Source organism: Podarcis raffonei, chromosome Z, assembly GCF_027172205.1.
Source record: "Podarcis raffonei isolate rPodRaf1 chromosome Z, rPodRaf1.pri, whole genome shotgun sequence".
NCBI lineage: Eukaryota > Metazoa > Chordata > Lepidosauria > Squamata > Lacertidae > Podarcis > Podarcis raffonei.
The window spans coordinates 7,550,978-7,567,230 of NC_070621.1; the positions used below are offsets into that span (position 1 = coordinate 7,550,978).

A 16,253-nucleotide genomic window follows, 5' to 3' on the forward strand; every position below is an offset into this window, starting at 1 on the left:
GAGAGGTCAGGAGGCGTGTGACACTGGCAGACACTGCTTACATGCCCAGGGTTACAGGGCACCGCAGGGAGCCTTTGTTTCAGAATCCAGCTTTCCTTCCAGACTAATTAAGTGGCAGCTGATTGGATTGAAAATGGCAATGATGCTTGGATGCCATTCCTGTTAAAAAAAAAACGACAACAAATGCTTGCATGCCTCTCCCCCTCCCCCTTAAAAAAAAAATCTTCTTGCTCTTTTGTTCTCTTAAACAAGGGTTTCTTGCTTCAAGGCCTTTTCTTGCCCTCTTCCTCAAGGATTACTACACTGGGCACAGTCTTCTTGAGAGAAGCTTCTGCTGCTCAGCATTCGGCTACATTTCAGCTATTGAGTCTTTGCAGAAACATACCATAAAGGTATAAAGCCTGTCCCACAAGACAAAAAGCTTGCCCCTGAATTTAAACTCTGCTGGGTTTGCAAGGTGCTTCCGGGTCGGAAGAGTGCTGGAAATAGCGTGTGCACATGCACACGGGTGCTCCTCCACTCCGGAAGTGTGCCAGAAACAGCACATGCATGCGCACACGCTATTTCCGGTGCTCTTCTGCCCCGGAAGTCAGTCCCTGCAGCGAGAAAAAGGCACCACGAACAGAAAGAGCACGGAATCCCCACGCCGATCCACAGAACAGCCATGGGCCGGTTCAAGGAAGCTCATGGGCTGGAACTGGCCCATGGGCCTTAGGTTGTCGACCTCTGGTCTAGATGCTTCTCTCGTAGAGCCCAGACGTGTGTGTCTGTGTGTGTGTGACTCCTGTAGAAGCAGAGCACTGTTCACTACCCCAACCATCAATGAATCAATTAATGTTCTCATTTCTTGACTAAACCTGCTTCTTGACAGCTTTAAGCTTCTGGGGCAAGGGATGAATAGGTGTTACTTTCATGTTCGTAAAATAAGCCCTGAAATCCAAGGATTCTGTTGCAGTCTGTTTAGTTAGTGCTGGGTCATAAAGTTTAAATTCATCTGTTTTTTAAAGGTCTCGTGTTAAGTCATTTATCTCTTGGTGTGTATTTAAATGCAATGTGCACATTGTGCATGCTCTCCAGGTGCAGAGAAAGTTACAGAGTTGAAAACAATTAAGTCTCATTTTTTTAAAAAAAGGAGCCTCCAAATAATTGGCGAATACTAGCTGTATGGTATGGTTTATTTATGTACTGCTTTTTAGTCCCCAAAGCAGCGAACAGCATGAATACACATCAATACACAAATAAATACACAATAAAAGTACAATACATAAAATATATCCATCAAAATGATGTAAAATAGCAGTAGGATTTTCTAAGGCTGACATCATGGGGGTGGGGGGTGGGGAATAGTAGCCATTTACCTATTGCAAGTAACAATTCAAGGGATTCAGTTCAATGGTAGAGTACATACAAAAGGTCCCAGCTTTAGCCCTCCCCCCCCCATGTGATGACATTAACTTTAATCACAGCGAACCAAGTGTAACAGTTAAAATATTTGAAGGCACACCTGTAATCTACATGCTTAATCCAGGCATTGCCAAAACATTTTCAGAATACTATGAAAGTGGTATTAAATCATATTTCAATAATCAACTGAATAATGTTTGACAACTAGATATTGCATTGGACGGAAACTCTAGTAACAGTTTGAAGGCAGAGACCTGAAAATCAAGAGGTAGTGGCATCAGTTTTCAAGTATAAGATTTGATTTCAATTCCAAAGCAATTTAATGTATATTTTGTTCTAGGTGGCTTAGCTTGGTCAGAATCAAGTATACACTTCCAGAGTTAATACTAAATACATTGCTTCTGGTAAATGAACCACCATAGCCAAGTGGGCTCATATGGGAGCAGGTAGTCATTAAAATGTCATTATCGTAACCAGTTTAGGCTTAGTTAAAATGGTTTAAAAATACTTTTTAAGAATCTCAAAAGTGAGATTGTTTTGATCACTTACTGAGGTTTCCCCACTTACCTCCTGGGACCAAGCTGAGATCAAGGCTTTGATGTTTGTGATAGATACTTTGTAGAATGCAACACATATTTTAGTGTGGAACAGCAGAATTATGTAATGTGAGCACTTGCCTATCTTAAAAGCAACCAGTGCATCTTGGACCTTTTTTGGGCTGGGACAGTTCTTCACTGAGTGCGTGAACTCTCAGCACTCATCCACACTTCCCCATGTCCTGCTTATTTCCTCCGGGAAAAACTGCACTTTGGCTCTCAGTCGGAGGAAACGGCAATCGGGTTTTCCATGGATTGCTATTTGTTCCAATTTAGAGCTAAAGAGTGGGTTTTTCTTAGGAAAGGAGCAGGGCATTGGAAAAACTGCTCAGGCCTAGAAATTACCGTATTTTTCGCACGATTGGACGCACCGGACCATAGGGCGCACCTAGTTTTTTGGGGGGAAATAAAGGGGGGGAAATTTCCCTTTATTTCCCCCCCAAAAGCAGGTCAGGGAAACCGAACCAGGTAGAGGAACAGCGGGATAGTGGCACTGCGCCTCCCTGCTGTCCCCCGAGCTTGTGGGGCTGGCTGATGTCTGCCTGGCGCGCGGGGCGCTCTGCTTCAGGGCGCCCCACCCGCCGGGCGGCAGGCTGCTATCCGCAGCTTGGGGAGCCTTGCGGGGAACTCCTGCAGGGCTCCCCACGCTGCGGATGTGTTCCCGAAGCGCCGGGCGCTTTGCACGCCCCAAGCTTCGGGATTAATGCAGCGCTCCGCTAGCCGTGGGAGAGCTGGGTCTCCCACGGCTAGCGGATAGCTTCCTGAAGCCTGGAGAGCGAGAGGGGTCGGTGCGCACCGACCCCTCTCACTTTCCAGGCTTCAGCGAAAGCCTGCATTCGCTCCATAGGACGCACACACATTTTCCCTTGCTTTTTAGGAGGGAAAAAGTGCGTCCTATGGTGCGAAAAATACGGTAAGGGTCAGGCCGAAAAAGCTCTCAGACCCATGCTTTCTAGGCATGGGGCAAGCAGAAGTATGAGTGAGCCTACACTTCTATTTAGTCTGCCTGTAGGGAGCTGTCCAGGCTTTCAGAGAATAATAATCAGTGTGCAAGGTTTGCCTGCCAATTCAGTTCCGATTTTGAAATCCTTCCCTTCCTGGAACAAATATTTATTTAGTTTTGGTGCATGTATTTCTCCTTAACTTTCAAATCTGTGTGGCCTGTTTTCTGCTCTTGCTCAAACTGTGTTATTATAGCAGAATTGACCCAATTATTACAGGAAAGGAGGATTCGATGTTCATGTGGTGTTGGCATTTTCCTTGTTTCCGCAGCCCCCTCCCCGTTTCTTTTTCTTTTGCAAAGAGAACATTTTGGCCTTCTTAACTTGAAGGCAGAAAGGGCAACGGGCTTTCATTCAATTAGTTTCACGGTCTTTGTGTTGTGCAGTAGGGTTGCCAATTTTTCTTCTGCTAGCACTGTAACTTGCACTTTCCCTCATTAAACTGGCTTTATTAACAAGCTCTGCGGGAGAACTAGTTTTGGTCTTGATGGAGGCCCAACTGCAGCACAATATTCCTTGGAGCTGCTGCGTATCTTGGCTCTGCATAGACTCAAAAGGTTCTGCTGGCTCTGAATAATTTTTTAGGTGTCAGCTTTTTGGCATGTGGGATGTTAAGACAGTTGGTCCACAGAGAGAGGGCACAGAAGCACTGTCTGACCCTCATGGCTCTCCAGTGCTGGGGTTTGTCTAGCATCAGATTTGGGCTGCAAAGAGCCTGTCTTCATGCTGTCAGAAATTATTTTAGCCCACACTTGCTGTGAGAGGCCCTTTGCAAGAATGACCTTGAGCGATGAAAAGGCTTTCTGTGACTAACAAAACGGATTTTGCTGTCTCTGTACCGTTGTAGCTCATACCAAGTTCCAGCTTTTATGTGCTCTGCAATTCCAGCTGATTTCCCTATAAATGATTTTACATTGGAGAATACTTGGTTTTCTTTATTCTTTTATGTAAAAAGTGTATTAATTTTCTTTAGAAAAAAATTATATAACTATTGATGTTTCTCAGAAGACAATAGCTTCTTATGTAAAATGTAAGGGGAAAATAGTTTTGTGTCTTTTATTTAGTTATCTTCCTTTATCAATTAAAGTTTAATAACATTTCCCCTGCTCCAATGTGTTTGGGAATGAGGTAGGGGGGGATTTAAGTGTTCTGTAAATGAGATCCACAAAGAAAGGCGAACAAAGGAGTTTCTTTAGTGACTAATTTCACAGCACCAGATTTGATGTTCCTTCTGCAAATGTCAGTTACGGTACCTGTAGCAGGTAAATGTAGGTGAACCCCTGAGAGATGGCAAGGAGAAGCATAGTCTGGTTTTCCACAAACACACATTGTTCCTTTTTTAGCAAGGGACCACAGAGATAGGTATCATAAAGGATTGAGTCATCAATTCAAAATGGAGTGCTTTATAGGCAGGTGGGCGAGTGGGGAGATGGGAATCCCAACATGTTTCAAGCTAAAGCCCTTTCCTTTGGGTGGGGAGAATAGTTCAATAGAAACTTCTCTTCAAAAAGCATGGCTGTGTGGCTTCTTTTACAGGAACATGCATAACCATGCTTTTGAACAGGAGTTTCTCTTGAACTAAATATCCTAAGAAGGAGACCTTATTCCAGCTTAAAAGGTATTGGGATTCCAGCCCTCCCAAACACAAAAATGCTTTTTGTGCCCATTACTCAATTATTTATGCTCTCCATTGTTGGGGTGCTACCCAAGAAGGTACTGAAAATGCCATTACTACCTTGGTGATGAAAATTCTGGTCAGAGGTAGTCTGAAGGCTCGAATCTAAAACTTTCTTTATCATGCCTCAGTATGGTGATTGAGATGAGAATGGACTCTGATCATTCTCTTCACATTGTAACTGAGTTTTTCTTTTACTTCCCAGGTTCCCTGAAGAGCCCTGTGAACAAGACAGCACTTACCTTAATTGCCATGAGCTCCTGCATCCTGGCCATGGTGTGTGGTACTCAGCTGTCCTGCCCACTGACTGTCAAGGTGACACTCCACGTTCCTGAGCACTTCATTGCTGATGGTAAGAGCACCAGTCTCACTGCTATGATGATAATTGCAGAGCCCTTCTCACACACCCCAAGCTTCCTAAAGATGTCATAGGCCATCTGGGGCAGAGGGGTTTGGGATCTTTATTTTAAATTGATCTAGCGCAGCATCTTGTCTCTGATTGTTAGGGTGGCAGAAAACCAGAGTGTGCAGTTTTTCATAAAGGGACTTTTTCTCAACTTGTTATTGCTGCTTAAATTTAAGTGTGTGTGATGTACATATTTGATTAGGAATATGTTATCTATAATTACAGATACACACTTATAACAAAACAAGCAATGAAAATATAGTATAAATTATTCCATTTATATTCCCCCACCCCCAGTAACATATAAGGATTCTTTAATCGTTTTTATGTCCTTCCTCATGTAAATATAGTTTTTTATTGCAAATATGAGATAAATAATCATGAGCTCACATTAACAATAAGAATTAGCCATTATTCCCAATTTAAAAATAAATATACACTAATATATGCTGGCATGCACTCAAGTAGATACCTACTGGTAATTATAATATGTACATTCAAATATAGAAATGGGCAGCAAGATCTTCAGGCCATGAGTAATGGATGGTGGATGTTTATCCTTCCAACCTAGAAGATGTTTCTGCTTCATTTTACTGCTTTGTTAAATGGCAGCACAATCAAATTTTACACTTGTGCTGTTTAGCAAGTCCAAGTTCCTGTATTTACCATACTTTTCTGTGTGTAAGATACCCCGTATTTTGGGGGGCTCAAATTTAAGCAAATGGGGGGAAGATTGCCAGTTGTTGACCTTTTTTTGAGGGGGATTACCCTGGGTTGTCCAGCTTTTTTTTAGGGGGGATTGCCGAAAATCACTCAACTGCACGCATCGCTAAATCCACCTTTCGTCTGTCCCCTCACTGGCAGAAGCTGCCAGTCGCCCGCACAATTGCCGCAGCATCAGCCAATCAACACCAACCATTGACGCAGCAACCAATAACATGCACAATAGTTGCTGACAGCTGCAGCAGCAACCAATCAAACGTCCACCCTATGCACTACCCATGTATAAGACGACTCCCATTTTTTTAGCATGCTTTTTACAGGAAAAAACCTAGTCTTATAGATGGAAAAGTACAGTATTTGTGATATTTTTATATTGCCCTTCTCTTTAGGAATACTAGGACAGTGCAGCTGGTAGAGCAAGAGGCTCTTTATATTATGTTTGTGGGTTTGAGCTCCACGTTGGGCAAAAGATCCAAGCATTTCAGAGGGTTGAGCTAGATAACCTTTGAAGTCACTTCCAGCGCAGATTCTTAATGGTCTCCACCCATTCCCCTGGTTCCATTTCATTCTCCTAAAGTCCTCTTAATTAGGCCATTGGTTTTCAACCAGTCTTCCATGGCACCCTGGAGTGTCTTGAGGAACGTTCAGGGTAGCCCCAGGGCCCGTGCTTTCATTAAATTGCATCCCATATCTTCCTGCATTATCTATCTCTCTTTTTCTTCGTGAAGAACATTCAAGGAAACCACCTTTAACTTGCAGCCAATTATCTTCCTGAAATAAAACAATGGCAAAAAGTGGGGAAATGCTTTTGCATGACTCTTTATTTTCTTAAAATCCCTCTTCCCCCCCATTCAACAACAACAACAACAAACAAACAAACAAAAATCCTCCCCAGCTTCAGTAACTAACAGTTCCTTAGTTTTACACAGGGTTATTGAGAAATGCAAGAAAATAGCAAACTAGCTTGATGGTGTGTGCTCTATAAGGAAGGATTTAAAAATAACCCTGAAAGTGAGGAGTATCTACAGTGTTTTTCGCTCCTTCTACCCCCAACATCGCTCCAGCCTCTTCTTCTCTACCTCCCCACCCCCACCCCGGCAGCTCTCCTCCTCCTTAACAGTCACGTAGCTTTATGGGAACAGGGAGAATGTTGCAAGAAAGCACCATGTCTGCATATGTGTCCTGTGCTATGCGTTTCTCGCTTTCCTTCCCCAACGACAAAGTATTTCTGCTTTTGATCTTAATCTTGTTTTGCTCTCTCCAACACCCTCCCCCCACCATGTGTGCACAAATTTCGGGAAAGGCAGGCTGGGGCTGCCATGTGGAATATGTCAGCTCATCCCCGCAGAGCAGTGGCATTTCATGGGTTCCCATTGACACATGTGCTGCCACTTACATGTGTGCCAGAAAGGAGCAGGGCAGAATGGGGAGGGCACAGGGAAATCCCTGCTTACACGTGTCCTGTAATGGAACCCTAGTGTAAGTGGTTTGCCACAGGAGAGCTGCAGTTTGTCAAGGGAGAAATGTAAAGTATTGCACTTGGGCAAAAAAAATGAGAGGCACAAATACAAGATGGGTGACACGTGGCTTGAGAGCAGTACATGTGAAAAGGATCTAGGAGTCTTGGTTGACCATAAACTTGACATGAGCCAACAGTGTGACGCGGCAGCTAAAAAAGCCAATGCAATTCTGGGCTGCATCAATAGGAGTATAGCATCTAGATCAAGGGAAGTAATAGTGCCACTGTATTCTGCTCTGGTCAGACCTCACCTGGAGTACTGTGTCCAGTTCTGGGCGCCACAGTTCAAGAAGGACACTGACAAACTGGAACGTGTCCAGAGGAGGGCAACCAAAATGGTCAAAGGCCTGGAAACGATGCCTTATGAGGAACAGCTAAGGGAGCTGGGCATGTTTAGCCTGGAGAAAAGGAGGTTAAGGGGTGATATGATAGCCATGTTCAAATATATAAAAGGATGTCACATAGAGGAGGGAGAAAGGTTGTTTTCTGCTGCTCCAGAGAAGCGGACACGGAGCAATGGATCCAAACTGCAGGAAAGAAGATTCCACCTAAACATTAGGAAGAACTTCCTGACAGTAAGAGCTGTTCGACAGTGGAATTTGCTGCCAAGGAGTGTGGTGGAGTCTCCTTCTTTGGAGGTCTTTAAGCAGAGGCTTGACAACCATATGTCAGGAGTGCTCTGATGGTGTTTCCTGCTTGGCAGGGGGTTGGACCCGATGGCCCTTGTGGTCTCTTCCAACTCTATGATTCTATGATTCTATGACTCAAAAATGTTGAAAACCCCTGAATTAGGCTGAGAGGCACTGATTTTCCTAACAACACCTAGTAAGCTGGCAAGCCCAGTAGGATTTTGAACCCAACTCTCCATTTTCTACGCCCATCACTCTGACCACAATACAACACAGACTTCAAAACTCTCTCTCTCTCTTTTGAGAGAGTGCTGCACTGTTTTGTTTATCTCTTCCTGATAGTAGTAGTATTTATGAATTTTTTACCCCACCTTTCCTCCCTAATGAGCCAAGGGCAGCAAACCCCAGAATGTTAACACAATACAATTTGAAAAAAACCCCATAATAATAAAATTAATTAAAAACATCTAAAAACAATTAAAATTACCTAAAACAAATAAAAGCAATCACATACCCTCACAGCTTATAATTTCCAGAGAAAGTTATCTTTCAGACATCAAATGCCTGGGGGAACAGGGATGTTTTAAATCTTTCCTGAGCCTTAATGACGAAGGAGGGAGGGAGAAGTCACCATGAAAGTGTTCCAGGAGTCAGGACCCTGCCGTGAGTCTGGGAAGCAACCTTTGACAGCACCAACAATAGGACCTGTTAACAAATATTTTCAACAGTTTTTCAACTCCTAAAGTGTTTTGTGATTCATCCCTTGCTTTTTAATCTCATGCCAACCCTGCCAGGAATATGGGAAGTTGCCTAATAGAAGTCAGGCTGTTGTCCACTTGGCCAGTATTGTGATTAGCAGCAGGGCTCCAGGGTCTCAGGCAGAAATCTTTCCCAGTAGAGGAGGCTGGGCCATTCAGGCTAGTGGGGCATTGCCCCACCAGTCTCAATCTGCCCTCAGCCACCCCACCCCCAATCTATGGAAAGTGCCATAGCTCAGTGGTGGAGCACCTAGCACACTCAGTCCCCAACACCTGCAGAATGAATGCTTCCTGCTTGAAACCCAGGAAATCTGCTGCCAGCAGATAATACTGAGCGAGATGAACTGGTGCTGTGACTTGGTGTAAGGCAGCTTTCTGTGCCCCCGTCTTTCTTCTTATTTAAGCCAAATCAATGGCTGGGACTGCCCATGAGCACCCTCCTCCTTAATCTCAGTATTGCCATTGTAGACCTCTGCAGAGAAGAGGATGGGGGCAAAAGTATAAGCTGGCTCTGCCTGTCATTGGCTCTGACCGCTCTGCCTTCTGCCCTACCATTCCTAATGGGCACCAACCACCACTGATCTTTTCCCAACCCCTGCTACTGGATCCTTTCTAAACTGGAGTTTGAACCAGAGGCCTTCTGCATTTAAGACATGCATTTTGCCACTGAATTATAGGCAGAAAAAACAGCAACTTGCTACACACATCACCTTCGTTCTTCAATGTCCAAATGTAGCACTATTCACCATCCTTCATTGGGCTGACCTTGGAGTTTCTGTTTCCAGGCTGGAAGTTTGCTAGGCTGGACTTTTTCACTGAACTCATCACTCACAGGAATTACTCAATGGAGGGGACCGGGAGAGCAATGCAGTGTGTGAATCAGCCCTGAGGCACCCAGTTTTTTTGCTGCTAGTGCCTCATCATATCCGAATTGCGGAGAAAATGGTATTTGCCTTCAGGGCTCAGGAAGCCAGTCTATTTCAGCATCCTAGTGTCATCCGAAATGCTACAGTGTGGGCAGGAATGCCATGAAAGGAGAATTGGGAGTGGGTGGGGATAGACAGTTCTGCCTGGAGCATAATATAGATCTTTGCATGGGAAGGGCTGGTACATTTTATTTTATTTTACTTCCTTTCTACACCTTCTGCATAGATACTATCTATTTGGCATTATTAGAAGGTATGTGCTGATTTGTAAGGAAATGTTTCAGTGTATTTTAACAGCCTGTTATGGCAACTGTTCTTATCCAGTGCTCCAAGCAGCCTGATAGTGCTGTTGGGGTTAACAGGGGAATTTCCAGAAAGGAGGAAAGGGTCACCTCCCCCACCCTTCACCTAAAGCAGAACTGGCTCCACTGTACTGAACACATAGCAGCTGGTGGATGTGACTCCCCTGAAGCCCTTAATCATCAGGCAGGGATATAAGGGATCAGGATGTCCTTATGGGATCATGGACCTAAGTTGTAAAGGGTCTTGCAAATTAATTCAGTAAACCTTGAACTTAGCCCAGTAGCACATGGACAGCCAATGCAAGCTTTTAAGCACTGGTGTTGTGTGCTGGCAGTCGTCTGTCTGCACCAATAATATAGCCACAGCATTTTGCACCAACTGGAGCTTCCAAACCAATCTGAATGTTAGCCCCCCACAGAGTGTGTTGCAATAATGCAGTCTTGAGGTTGCCACTGCATGAGCAATTGTGGCCAGGCTATTCTCAGTCAAAGAACAGCTGGAGTACCAGCTGTACCTGGCAAAAGACACTCCTAGGCACTCCAGTGCTGCTAGCTAGGTAGTTTTACAATTATACAAGTGACCTCTGCTACTCAATACCTTTGCCTTCTGGCTTCAGCTTTTGAAGGTGTGTAGCAAAACTTTGATTGGTGGTGTGAGACACCTTCCCAATACTGTTTCTATTTTTAATGTTATGACTGATAAAAGCCTCATACCTTCACTTAGAAGCTGCTCATCTCTGCTGCTTTTTCTGGTTCTCAGATGGTGAACTTGCTAATTTCTGATGGGGAAAAGAATGAGATGCTGATGCATTAGTTGGGAGCCATTGCCACTTTCTATTGCTCTCCCCACCCCCAAGGTGAATGTTCGATGTTTCTTGAATTTAGCTGACCTTATTAGCCCAACATGCAGTGAGCACCAAGTTCAACTACTAAGGGCAAATTACCGTACATTTTATTCCTTCTGCTGGGACCCTTCACTCAGTCACTTCTAACCTTCACCTTTTTTTCTTCTTACCACAAGGGCAAATTAAACAGCATCCTTCTCTTTTGGATCAAATGTTTTGCACAAAAACTCAGAACAGAGCAGGAGCATGGAGGCACTATGCTCGTTTCTTAGTGGGTGGGTGCCTGTTGCTTACCAGGATGGGTGAGGTGGAAAGGGTGTCTTGCAAACACTCTAGCAGAGCCCATCTGGCACTGCTGCTAGTGTGTTTCCTTCCAGGGCTCAGAAGTAGGTAGAAGACTTTGGGGCTGTTCCTCATAGCCACTTGTTCCTAGTGCAGGAGTAGGGAACCCTCCCGCCACCCCCAATGTTGCTAGACTCTAGCTCCTGTTAGCCCAACATAAGAATAGCATGCTGGATCAGGCCTTTGACTAATCTACTCCATCATCCTATACTCACAATAGCCAACCAGGTGCCTATGGGAAACCAGCAAGCAGAACTTGAGCACAAGAGCACTTTCCCTTCCTGCTGTTTTCTAGCAGCTGGTATTTGTAAGGACTGCTGCCTCCAACTGTGGAGGTAGAGCATATCCATCATGGCTAGTAGCTATTGATAGCCCTCCCCTCCATGAATTTGCCTAATCCTCTTTTAAAGCTATCCAAGTTGGTGGCATCACTGCCTCCTGGAGGAGCGAGTGCAGTAGTTTCTCTGAGTGTTGCATGAAGAAGTATCTGCTCTAAATCTTCCAACAGCTTCCCTGGATGCCTACAAGTTCTAGTGTTGTGAGACAGGGAGACAAACTTTTCTCTATCCAATTTTTCGAGGCCATGCATAATTTTATAATCTTCTTTCCTGTCACCTCTTGCCTTTTTTTCTAAACTAAAATGTCCCAACCACGGCAACCTTTCTTCATAGAGGAGTAAATCCACCCCCTTGATCATTTTGGTTGTCCTTTACTGAACCTTTTCCAACCCTACACTATCTTTTTTGAGGTGAGGTTATGAGAACTGTACACAGTACTCCAGATGTGGTTGCACCTTATAATTGTATATCGACATTATGATGCTGGTAGTTATCCTAGGTGGGGAGAGGGAAGTAAGGGAAAGACAACTGGTGTGGACTCTTTGGTCCTGGTTTCCACAATGGATCCCAGTGGTAGCATTTCTCTTTCAAAAACTGGCACATACATTCTTCTTCTTCTTTGACGATCACTCGTAGCCAAGTAAGATTGTCGTCCATAAACATGGTTTTAACAATGAGTTCGTAAGTGACTGTGGAGGCCAATTCTGGACCCACACGTCCTTCCACAGTGGGAACATTGGTTCCTGGGCAGGAGTTGATCAAGGTGTGGATTTGCCAGGTGTGCCTTCCTCTTAGCACGTTTCTCCCTTGTGTTCTGAGTTCGAGTGTCTTCAAAGTCCATGACACCTTTGGTAAAGGCTATTCTCCAACTGGAGCGCTCGCAGGCCAGTGTTTCCCAGTTGTTGGTGTTCATACAAATCATCCAATATCCAGATGGGTTTTTATACACTCCTTAAATATGTCCCAACCTTTCCAATGGCAGCTGGAACCAAGCATAAGCCAACTGTATTGTCTACACTCACTGGCTGTGGCTTTTCAGAATTTCAGACATAGAGTCTCTTCTATCCCAGATGCCAAGGACTGAGCCACTTTTATGCACTGCATGTCGCCAGGAGAACATAATTTAGGAGTTTTCCCACTGACCTCTCCCATTGCTTTCTAAGCCCCAAGAGAATACATTTCCAATCAGTATGGAGAAAACTACTCTCCATTTTTCAAGCCCCAAATTGTTTAACTCCTTTTAAGAAGCTAAATTAATGTATTCAGTGCTGGGAAAGAAGTTAAACTAATAACACTTCATTGGGTGTTATTAAAAACTTCTAGCCCCAGTGGTATCCCTAAATGGTTTTCTGTAGTTTGCTGTCAGAATGATTTGAAGCTGTTAAAGAAACAGCTCTCAGTGTCTCTGTTTGTCAAGGAGAGAGGCTCTAGAGGAGTTTGCATAAACTCAACCCAGCTGAAACACAGCAAGAGTTCATGCGTACAACTTTGACAAGGCTTTTGTGAGCGACAAAGTGCTGTCCCCAATACTGCACTGCAATCTGGCTCAGCTTGAGCTAGGATGAAGAGGGCACCGGGAGAAAACACCTTACAGCGCCCTGGCAAGAAAGTGTAACATTTCAGAATAGGAGACAGCTGCTGATACTTCCATCCTCACCTTGGCAGCTAAGGATGCTGCTCCCCATTGAAAGTCCCCTACTCTCTCTCTCACACATATACACACATTTCAAACGATGTTTTACAGTGTCATTATAGATGCCATTCTCATTCTACAGCTAGCTGTTCCACCGGGCCCCCTCTCTTCTTTCTCTTTAGAAAAGTCATTATGTCTGAATTGGAAAACAGCTCGTTTCTTTCCCATTTCCAAGGATATTAATCTGTTTCACTGGTATTTCATTGGCAGGCCTGTGCAAGTGTTCTGAATACTTGCATAATTTGCTCAGCTGCCTTTTTCCCAAAGGGACTGGGTTATAAGTGATTCCATTTTTTATTGTAATATTATGGGGACATGTTGGATTTCATTTTATTTCAGCTTCTTTTCTCCCATTCTAAGAGGGAGCACATTTTAGTATTTAGAGGATGGTAAGACTGAGGGCTGGAGGGGGGGGAGAGATTTATACCTATTATTATACTACTAGCACAGGGGACATACACCCTATGTAAATTTTACCATTTGCCCCCCTTTCATTATCTTTTTTTTAGTCTTACATAGAGAATAGCAGTGTTGCATGAAGCATTTTATTTTATTCATTACCCCCATCAACTAACCAACCAAGTAAACAAACAAGCAACAGAGTTCAATCTTGACTATGTCTGTTTGAAACAAATCAACTTCAAACTATGATTTATGAAGCTGGCTTGTTTCAGCAAACCGTAGCTAATATTAACCTCAGTTACATGCAAACCCTTTCAGTTAACCAAAATTGAAAGCAAAACCTTTTGAACTTCTCCACATGGCCATGTTGGAGGAGAGGGAGTGTACAAGCTCAGGTGGGAGTCTAAGCTCATTTCCATTCATAATAAGTTATGACTTACTATGATGTTTGAATGCCACCATGGTGCAAACCATGACGTGAAAAGCCTGTTCTTGCCTGATTTTGTCCTTTATGTTTAAGATGCCATTCCATTAAATAGATAAAATTACTACTTACAGTTTCCAATCTTTAGGGCCACATTCCACCCAAATTTTACAGTGTGTGTTGCATAATAGGTTCCCCAAAGAACTTGAAACTCCACTGCAGTGTGAGATTTACAGACACACAATGTATGACTTATTGAAGTTCTATTTTGTGGCTCACATCTGTTAGGGAATTGTTAATGTCTCACAAATGTTTAGAAAATGAACCCGTGGAACTTTGATCAGAACTAAAGATTCCTAGTGAGAGAGATGTTCCTATCTGTTCTGGGCCCCTTGAAAGCATTGTCATGCACACAAAACCTCTTGGGACCTATGTGCCATGCTTGTGTATTTTGGATGATGCACCAATCTCTGATGAAGAACGTGACCTACTTATTGCAGACAAGCCATGGAAGTACCATGACATCTGAGACATCATTTGTGTCTTAGTAACCCAAAAGACTTGAAGCTACACAAAATCCCTGATCACAGGCCAGAATGATGTGAGTGGGAAGGGCCTTTCCTCTTCCACATTAAAGAGTGGGAAAGAAGCAATGTTGGCACAAAATATTGGGAACTGCATAAGGTTACAGTTAAAAGGAAATGAGTGCCAGCTCCAGAAGCAAAATATGGGGGAAGCTATTTGATTGGGGGCAGCTGTGAGGACTCATTCTGTGCTCATATTTCCTTAGTTCTGTTAATTTGTTTGTTGGTTTTTGTGTCCTCTTTCTACTCTTTGAACCATCTCTGGGTTTCTGCAGCTGCTCCATCAACATGTCAGGGACAGATGGTCCCATTCCTGCTGGATGTGGCATTAGGGCAAACCAAGATTTCCTGGAACAGGCAGCTGACCTCTTTTTTAATTATTGGCATAGAAGATTGCAGTTTCTGCATTTTGGCTTGACACCAGTGGCACCATGTCATTGAATTAGAGAATAACTTCCCTGGGTAAAGGGGAAAGCAAGGCATGGGTAGAAGGTACCTTGAAATGAGGAGGATCATGGGAGGAAAGTAAAAAGGTAGCCTGTTCTGCAAAATACATTATTTTTAAAAAGTATTTTAGGTCCTCTAGTTTTTAGCCTTCCACCTAATAGTTTTTTGGCGGGTTCAGCAGGTGGGAGGAGGAAAATGCATGCTTACTAGAAATAGATAAGCAGATGCACAGGAGATAATCTTGAAACATTTGAGGGCATATCCTGCGCAGCTCCAAATTTTCGTCTAACTGCGGCTGCTAGAAAATTTCTGCCTCCTCCTCCTTCTTTATGATCATATTCATAGAGGAATTTTGATATACACAGTAAATAAAATAAAATAAAATATTTGAGCGGAAGAGTTAGATTACATTTTTTAAATGTCAGAAGAACATATAGAATGCATTTTTAATGCTTGGCAAAATGCCGTAAATAAAAACCATTTGAAATGAGAAAAGCGCAATCCATACGTGAGTGCAGAAATTTGGAGAAACTGCAGGAGGCAGCTGGAGAGAGCCCTGCTAGATTGTGTGGCTAGTCAAAGCTTGGTTGTTGTTGTTAAAATTTGTGTACTGCCCTATACCTGCAGATTCCAGGGCTGTTACAACATAAATTCACAATATAAAACCACAAATGCATAATAATAACAAAAACAACCCAATACCCACCCCCCCAACACATTTTAAAAGGGCATTGGATGTCAATCAGCCAAAAGCCCGGTTAAAGAGAAATGTTTTTGCCTGGCACCTAAGGTTATAATGAATGTGCCAGGTGAATTTCCCTGGGGAGAGCATTCCACAAATGGGGAGCCACTGCAGAAAAGGCTCATTCTCATGTTTCCACCCTCTCAACCTCCTGCACCTGGCCTCAGAAGATGATCTCAGGGTTCGGGTATGAAGTCCCCCAGAAACAGCAGTCTGGGAGTCCTCAACATTGCCTCCAAGATCAGCTCTGTCAGGGAGACTGCTGGGCAAGCAAGATAGTGGTAAACCAGCAGAATCCCTAATCTGTCCCGATTGATCAATGCCAGGAACACACACTCTAGATTCCCTTCCAACTGAACAGACAGCCTGGAGAGATGAAGGGGAGGAGAGAGAGAGAGAGAGAGAGAGAGAGAGAGAGAGAGAGAGAGAAGAGAATCTCTATAGACCACAGCAACTCCCCCTCCCCGAGCCTTGAGTCTGGCCTGATGCTGCACTGA

At 43.8% G+C, this 16,253-nt stretch overlaps 1 protein-coding gene across 3 annotated transcripts in view; it reads left to right on the forward strand.

Moving 5' to 3' along the window:
- The window catches only part of ASTN2 (astrotactin 2), a 653,023-nt gene that overhangs the window by 313,360 nt on the left and 323,410 nt on the right, over positions 1 to 16,253 (forward strand). For all 3 annotated transcript variants that reach the window (XM_053373809.1, XM_053373810.1, XM_053373811.1), the window contains exon 6: positions 4,882 to 5,028. In XM_053373809.1, coding sequence (XP_053229784.1) covers positions 4,882 to 5,028 — 147 coding nt within the window. The remainder of the gene's footprint in view (positions 1 to 4,881; positions 5,029 to 16,253) is intronic.